Below are 8,783 nucleotides of genomic sequence, written 5' to 3' on the forward strand. Positions count from 1 at the left end.
AAGGATTGGAGAACCAAATGTAGAGTTTGTGCTTTTAACAGATCCGAAGGGATAACCGTTGAGCAAAACTGGTGAGGGGGACATCTCTTGAAAGAGATTGCGTACCCATGAGAGACCACTTCCAGCACCCAGGCATCTGAAGTGGTCTTTAACCATACCTGGGCGAACTGCAGAAGTCGGCCTCCCACCCAGGCTTGTCCGGTTTGGAAGCAGGCTGACGGGCCCAAGAACGTTTAGGTTTGGGCTTAGAGTACTCGGAAGTGCGAGCCTGTTTCAGGTACGCCTGACCCTTTGCTTTACCTGGAGGTAGAAAGGAACGAAAAGTAGTACTCTTAGCCTTCGGAACCGAAGGATTGGTACTTGGGAGAAACAGAGTCTTGGCCGACGCCAAGTCGGTCACAATTTTGTTCAGATCATCTCCAAATAGTATAACTCCCTTAAAAGGGAGTACCTCCAAGGTCTACTTAGAGTCCAGGTCCACCGACCAGGACCATAACAACAGAATCCGGAGAGCCAGGATAGACATAGTAGATGCCTTGGCCGCCATAACGCTTGTATCAGAGTGGGAGGCTGTGGTAATATAGGGCAGATATTGTCTGGCAGTGTCAGAAAAATTCAGTGGTAGCTCTTCCTCAATTGCTTGAACCCATGCTTCAAGGACTTTTGCAGTCCAAGATGCTGCCATAGTGGGTCTATGTACAGCACCTGTAAGAGTGTAAATAGACTTCAAGCATCCCTCCACATGCTTATTCGTCGGCTCTTTCAAAGAGGTGACGGTGGTGACAGGCAGAGTAGATGACACCACAAGACGGGCTACATGTGAGTCCACTGGTGGCGGGGTTTCCCACTTGTTACTCAACTCCACAGAGGTAGGAAAACGAGCCAGCATCTTTTTAGACAGGGAAAATTAATTTCCTGGAAAAGACCAGGATTCCTGACGTATGACAATTAAATGGTCAGAATGTGGTAAGACTAATTTAATAACTTATCAGGTTTCTTAGACGTATCAGGAGGGTCAATCTCATCATAAATCTGAAGAAGCAGCTTGATAGCCTCCACTAGGTCAGGAACATCAACCTGTGTTGTAGAATCTTCATCAGAAGCAGCAGTATCAGCATCTGATGGATCAGTATATTCCCCATCTGAATCAGAAGAATCATCCGAAATATTAGTGGATTGTGAGGAAGTCATGGCCCGCTTAGATTACCCTTTGGTCCCAGTAGGGTGAGGTTTAGGTTTTTGTTTAACCAAGAACTGATTTAATTGCTGTAACTGGGTTGACAGAGTATCTGCCCATGGTGGATTAACTACAGGGACAATACGTGGCTGTAATGGCACAGGAGGTCCCACAGGGGGTATAAGTCTTGTTACAAGCATAGTTAGCATACTGTATTTGAAAATGCAGCCCAAGGTGGATCTGCCACAGGGGCTGTGGGCTGACTAGGGGGGGGGGGGGCAAAATACCCAGTACCTGAACCCTCAGCAGAAATCATTTACTCAGGTAAATCCGTGGCGCCAGCACTGCATGAGGCAGGAGTGCGGATTTCCTGCCCTGTGAGGCAGACATTATTGGGAATGTAGCCTTAGGGCGTATCAGTACAATATAGCCAGACAACCACAATACCTGACAAAAAAAACCCTGTGTTATGTGACCATAAATGCAGAGCACAGAGGATTTAAGCGGTATGAGGTGACTGAAACACACAGTGAAAAATACAAAACAGTATATCCTGTGGAACACTATATGGTATATGAGACCCTGATGCACTTAGTTCCCCAGGGTACAGAATATATGTGGTCATTCCGAGTTGATCGCAGCCAGCAACTTTTTGCTGCTGCTGCTGCTGCGATCAAAGAATTCGAGGGACAAACTAGGCCCAAGAATAAATAAGCGTCCTGGGTTTTTTAAAAGAAGGAGCCTGGGGCAGGGATTAAGGGAAAGGGGGAGGGGGGGGGGGGGGGGGGAATAGAGCAAGTAGCACAGTAGGATCCTATAGGAGAAAGGGGAGGAGAGTTACCTGGGAGGTACAAAAGACCAGGAAGAACAGGCAGGCTCCCTCTTTCATTGCTGATTAAGGATCCAAGAAGGCACCCACCATCACAGCTCCTGGAATCAAAGGAAGGCATAAGTACAATTTACATTACTAACCCCCCTGCGCTCCCCCTCTCCCAAACTGCAGGTATATACACATACTGCAGTCCCCATTCAAGCATCCATACACAGTTAGCCCAAGTCATTTAAGACCCATCGCTGCACAAACAGCATGCCCAGGCCTAAGAGGAATGCAGCCCCCCCCCAGCGTCTCATACAAGCAGACGCACCGAAGTCCGCGGCAGCGGGCGGTACTGCACGCGGCCACGGGACCCGGCCGGGGTCGGCGAGACCCCCACCCGCTTCCCCCCTCCATACCTGGCTGGCGCGCGGCGGCCTCGAGGCAGGCTCCGGCGAGCCAACGCACAGCCCGGCGCGGGATGTGATACAGCACATCCCGTCGCTCGGCACGCAAGCCCCTCCCCTTCCGGCGCCGAGCGAACGCGTCACGCTCGGCGCCGCTCTGCAGCAGCGGCAGCCTGAAACCCCGGCTTCGGCGGTGCAGGCCCCACCGCCGGAGCACACACAGAATCCCCCCCCCGCAGCCCTAGGCACCGGCGCGTACCCACAAATGAGGGGGCGCACAGACAATAGGCGGCAGCAGCAGATTGCGGCTCCGGAGGGACATGCCCCACCGCCGGAGCCCGCATGTACACCCCCCGCATCCCTGGACATGTATAGCACGTACCCATACACGTTGGGACGTGCAAACCAGGGGCAGGCACCACCGCCGGAGCCCACATGTAACCCCCCCGCATCCCAAGGCATTAACAGCATGCACCCGCACATGATGGGGCATGCACAGCAGCCGCATAGCACGCCTCCGGCGGGACAGGCCCCACCGCCGGAGCCATGGCATACACCCCCAACGGCGCTGCACATGAGCCACACGTACCCACCAATATTGGTGCGGAGCTCCCTCACACCGCACGCACTGCCAGAACAAGCGGCGTGCAGCCAGCCGCAATACGCACCGGTGCAGCATATGGGGTGGGGGCAACAGCACACATCGCTCCCCCCCCCCTGGTGGCAGGCAGGGCTGCACCCTCCCCCGGCCCATTACCCGCAATGGGCGAGCGGCTGGCCCACCAGCGCCCAAACCCCATGGTACCCACCCCCGTCGCAGCCCGCAGCAGCAAGCCATTACACACACCCGGGAGGAGCCCTCCACAGGGCAACCCCCCTCCAGTCATGCGGGCTGCCCCTCACCTTAGACAGCGGCCCGCAACAGCATCCGGGTCAGGCAATGGGGACAGGGAGCAGCGGAAGGTTGGGGTCAGGAGACCGCGGACAGAGCAGTAGGGCGCAGGCCCTCCAGCCGCTAGAGGGGCAGCAGCGGCACCCAGTGGAGCAGCCTCGGCCGCAACCGGCAGATACGTTACACATATCCTCTGTGAGGTTACAGGTTCCAGCCTCCATAGAAGATAGACAGCCGGCACCAGGGCCACCATCAGATCAAGTCCCGGCGGGCGCGCTGCGCGACGAGGGACAGAACGGAGCGGCAGAGATGGTCAATCGGACACCCGAGGCTTCAGGAACAGGTGAGCGAAAGTCTTTTTCTAGCAGTAGCGAATCATACACTGACTCGAGCGACTCATCTAGCTCCGCCGAAAGGCGGCGACAGTTCAGAAAATATTTTAAACGCAAAAGGAGTAGCAAGAAGCGCAGCAGGGAGGCGGGGAAGAAGGGGGACGCAGGGCCAGATTCGCAGGAGAGTATGGTGCACTGCGCTAATACAGCAATATTGAGGGGGGTTAGGCCAAAGGTAAAGGATGGTATACGTAAGGGAAAGTTCGTGGACGTCTTCGCAATGACGGAGGAAGCGAAGCGCGGTCTAAAGGCGGCTAAGGCAGCGGGCGCAAGGGAAGAGGAGGCGCGAAGAGATTACGCGCATTGGACGGAGGGTATGTATGTTTTCGCAGCATGCTACATTGAAACAAGGCCGGCCGAGGCCTTGAACATCCTCCGTTACATGCACATGATACATACCATGTACATGACGGCCAGAACGGGGGTTTGGAGGCAATATGACGAAAAATTTAGAGAAAAGCAAGAAGGGTTGAAGGTCATTAGTTTTGGGGTAAAAGACGTAGAGGTTTGGCTGGAAGTCACAAATCAGGCGACACAACCGGCAGAGCGCAGGCAGCCCTTTCTGCCAAAAGCAGGCGGTAGCGCCGCAACAAAAGGGAAATGCTACGCGTTTAATTCCCACACATGCAGCAGGGGAGCGGGTTGCCGTTACAAGCACACATGCATGCGCTGCAACGCAAATCATTCAGCCAAAGACTGCAGTCGCGCCCAAGGTAAAGGGGGGGATAAGCAAGGCGCCCTCCCCAATAAATACTGAACCGCTACAGCGTTGGCTAGGCCGCTACCCGCTAAGAGGGGAGGCGGCCTTCTTGGAAAAGGGGTTCAGGGAGGGTTTCAAGTTACCACTAGAGAGGCCAGTGTCAGCAGTAGCAAAGAGGAATTTAAAGTCAGCAAGAGATTTCCCGGAGGTGGTCAGGGCCAAAATAGACGGGGAAATACAGTTGGGGCGCATGGCTGGACCATTCCCCTCGCCGCCCCTAGAAGGGCTGTGCGTTTCACCGCTAGGGGTCGTCCCTAAGAAAGAGGCAGGAAAGTTCCGGTTGATACAGCACCTATCTTTTCCAGAGGGCGAATCAATAAACGATGCCCTAGACCCCCAGGCGTGTAGCGTATCATACCAATCGTTCGAGCAGGCGCTAGCCATGGTGCAGGGTTGCGGCGAAGGGGCGTTGCTGGCAAAAGTTGATATCGAGTCCGCGTTTCGCCTGCTACCACTCCACCCAAATTCCTTCAGGTACATGGGTTTTAAGCTAGGCGAACAATACTACATAGACAAATGCCTACCAATGGGTTGCTCTATCTCATGCGTTTTCTTCGAGAGGTTCAGCTCATTCCTAGAATGGTGCGTGAAGGCAGGGACAGGCGCGAACGGGGTAACGCATTACTTAGACGACTTCCTGCTAATGGGCCCTAAGGGCAGCAAGGAATGCAAGGAGCTGTTATTCTCGACGCAGGCGCTGTTCAGGCAGCTAGGGGTCCCGATAGCAGCAGAGAAGACGGAAGGGCCCACACCAAGGCTAACATTTCTAGGCATAGAGATTGACACGGAGCTTGGCCTGTGCAGACTACCGGTTGAGAAGATAGAAAAACTGAGGGGCAGGCTGCAGGAATGCGCAGGGGCGGAAAAAGTCACGCTAAAACAGATGCAGTCGTTGTTAGGATTGTTGAATTTTGCATGCAGGGTCATTCCCATGGGCAAAGTGTTTTGTCGCAGGTTAGAGAGGGCGACCTGCGGGGTCAGGAAGGCGCGTTATAAGATACGCATATCAAGCGAGCTGAGGCAGGACATGCGGGTATGGTTGGAATTCCTAAAGGAGTTCAATGGGGTACGAGTATGGCTGCCCGAGCCGGTGCACAGCACAGGGCTACAATTGTACACCGACGCCTCTGGGGCAGTTGGCTTTGGGGCTTACTTGGCAGGGGAATGGTGCGCGCAGCCTTGGCCGGAGGCATGGCGTGAGGCCGGGTGGACAAAAAATATGTTGCTGCGGGAGCTCTTCCCCATAGTAGTAGCGGTGGAGTTATGGGCAGACAGGTTGGCGAACAAAAGCATAGTATTCTGGTGCGATAACTTAGGGGTGGTACAGGCGATAAGCAACCAGAAAGCGGAATCGCCGCAAGCGCTCAGGCTACTGAGGCACCTAGTGCTGCGCTGCTTGCAAAAGAACATAGACTTCATAGCGCGCCACGTCCCGGGGGTGGAAAATGAGATTGCGGATGCACTTTCCAGGTTCCAGTGGGATAGATTCAGGGCGCTCGCACCACAAGCCAGGTCGGAAGGTTTACACTGTCCTGATTATATCTGGCAGATTATCAAGCCGGGCTAGCAAGGCTAGCAAGAAAGGCAGTGGCACCGCGGACGCTGAGGACGTACGAGGCGGCTTTCAGCGAATGGCAGGCGTTCAGGATAGGAAAAGGAGAGGCGGGTAAGAACGCTCGCGAGGAACTGTTGGAGTACGTGTGGCAGGGGTATAGCCAGGGGAGATCTAAGGCAGCAATGTCCGCAACACTCGCAGGGATAGCGTACGTCGCAAAGCTTAGAGGGGAGGAGGACCCAACAAAGTCATTTCTGTTATCAAAAGCGCTAAAAGGGTGGGCAAGGGAGCAGGCGACGCCAGGCGACGCGCGCAGGCCCATAGGGCGCCCCATGCTTAAGAACTTAATAGAAGTAGTGAGTCGCATTGCAGCGGATGAGTACGAAACAGGGCTTTTCCGCCTGGCTTTTTCCCTCGCATTCTTAGGAGCTTTCAGGGTAGGGGAGCTGGTAGCGAGCTCCAAGAGCTCAAAAGATTCGGGCCTAATGGCAGGCAACGTAGCGGTGGAAAAAGATAGGGTGCTCTGCAAAATACACAAGTCAAAAACAGATCAGTTAGGCCGGGGGCGCTGGGTAACGATAGGAAGGCAGGAAGAGCAAAGCACATGCGCGGTAACACTGGCAAGCGATTTCGAGCGGAGACGCCCGCAAGGGCCCTGGCCGCAGTGGCTAGTGCACGATAGCGGTTCACCCCTGACTAGATTCCAGTTCCAAAGCGTATTCAAGAAGGGCCTGAGGGCATTGCAGCTGCCCGTGGGGCAATACGGTACCCATTCCTTTAGGATAGGGGCGGCTACCTGCGCGGAGGCGGAGGGGTTGCCAGCAAGCGAGATCAAAAAGCTAGGCAGGTGGAAGTCGGGAGCGTACAAGGTATACTTACGCACGGAAAAGCACGACTAGAAAGCAGCGCGGCGTCTTTCGCGAAACCCAAGGCCTTAAGCTGCCCGCCATTAAAATGGGGGATTGAAGGAATTTTTCCAATTTTGCCCTCAAACAAAATGAGGTTTTGTGGTTTTCGCCTTCATTTGGGTCGCGTGAAAGTTCGCAAGCAAAGGCCGCATACAACAGGGGGTAACGTACATGTGTAATTCTGCTTTTCAGGAGGGAAAAAGAAGGACGGGAGAGTCTGGATGGTCGGCCACTCGTATATTTACTGGGCCAGCAGACACAAATCAGCCGGGGATTTAGCACAAAAGTGGGGGGCAGAAGTGGAATGGATAGGCATCAGGGGTTTGAGATGGAAAGGGCTACGGGACACGTTGCTAAGGAATGAGAGGGCACACGGGATGCCAGGGAGGGTCGTAATACACCTAGGGGGCAACGATCTGGGAAAAAGCAAGGGGAGCGAGCTGATTGCGGCAATACAAGCTGACATTCAATGGCTGAAGGGAAGGTGGCCCAATACAGGGATCACTTGGTCCGATATAGTCCCAAGGGCGCAGGGGGGCCCGGGGTTAGAAAGGGTCAGAAGGAAGGTGAACAAAGCGGTAGCCCGCCTATTAACGGAAGAAGGCGATACAATCGCCAGGCATCCGTTGTTGAGGTTCGGAGAGGAGGGGCTGTTCAGGCAAGACGGAGTACACCTGACAGAGGAAGGTTTAGCTATATTCTTGGGCGACATAGCAGAAAGCGTCAGTGGAAGGCATGAGGTAGCAGGGGGTGGCGGGCCTGGGTTCTAGGAACCAGGCTATGGCGGCAAGCAGTGCTCCTCGGCGGTCTGTAGTAGCGCAACGTCGGTTGGCCGGCACTTCCCCAGATACTTGGCGAATTTGTCGTGGCCTCAAGGGCCGACACGGTCGTCATCTTAAGGGTGGACCGGTGCTATGCCAATGAGGGGAAGTGGTACCGCTCAGCTAACTTGCGCAAGGGCGGGACTTAGGTTCCGCCCCGTTGTTTAATCTAGGAGAAATTAATATGGAGGCTGTAGCCGGGGGTATGCACTGCTTTCTCGCCACCCACTTATAGAGTACCAATTCTAATCCAATCAATAAATTTGGCTGTGACCTTTTAAATCGCAATTCAGTTGTCCGAGTGGTTATTGGGGAGAAAAAGGGGGGGGGGTAGGGGGTGGACGGCGAGGCCGTTAATAAAATCAATGGACGGCTTAAAGAATTCGAGGGACAAACTAGGCCCAAGAATAAATAAGCGTCCTGGGTTTTTTAAAAGAAGGAGCCTGGGGCAGGGATTAAGGGAAAGGGGGAGGGGGGGGGGGGGGGGGAATAGAGCAAGTAGCACAGTAGGATCCTATAGGAGAAAGGGGAGGAGAGTTACCTGGGAGGTACAAAAGACCAGGAAGAACAGGCAGGCTCCCTCTTTCATTGCTGATTAAGGATCCAAGAAGGCACCCACCCGCCCGCCCAAATGATAGGGCAAGAGGCCCTCGTAGTTGGGTAGTGAATGGTTTAATTAGTCATTTCGGTGGTGGCACCGATAGGCCAGTCCAGAGTTTTCAGCATCACCAGGGCGAGGGTGAGGTAACTGGAATGGAAATTAAGTGCGCCCGGTGGAGGCAACGTCAGGCCAATTCTGGCTTTAGGAATGGTCTGGCAAAAGAGGTCCAGCAGGCACGGCAAGCAGTGCTCCTCGGCGGTCTGTAGTAGCGCAACGTCGGTTGGCCGGCACTTCCCCAGATACTTGGCGAATTTGTCGTGGCCTCAAGGGCCGACACGGTCGTCATCTTAAGGGTGGACCGGTGCTATGCCAATGAGGGGAAGTGGTACCGCTCAGCTAACTTGCGCAAGGGCGGGACTTAGGTTCCGCCCCGTTGTTTAATCTAGGAGAAATTAA

General features: G+C 54.6%; 1 protein-coding gene across 1 annotated transcript; it reads left to right on the top strand.

Moving 5' to 3' along the window:
- Nucleotides 1-1,970: 1,970 nt before the first annotated feature.
- On the top strand, nucleotides 1,971-8,014 carry LOC134992556 (bromodomain-containing protein 4-like). The gene is made up of 2 exons (XM_063950790.1): nucleotides 1,971-3,633; nucleotides 5,992-8,014. The coding sequence occupies exons 1-2, from the start codon at nucleotides 2,265-2,267 to the stop codon at nucleotides 6,894-6,896; spliced, it is 2,274 nt and encodes a 757-aa protein (XP_063806860.1). The 5' UTR covers nucleotides 1,971-2,264; the 3' UTR covers nucleotides 6,897-8,014.
- The last annotated feature ends 769 nt before the right edge of the window (nucleotides 8,015-8,783 follow it).

The sequence above is a fragment of the Pseudophryne corroboree genome, chromosome 2 (assembly GCF_028390025.1).
Source record: "Pseudophryne corroboree isolate aPseCor3 chromosome 2, aPseCor3.hap2, whole genome shotgun sequence".
Taxonomy (NCBI): domain Eukaryota; kingdom Metazoa; phylum Chordata; class Amphibia; order Anura; family Myobatrachidae; genus Pseudophryne; species Pseudophryne corroboree.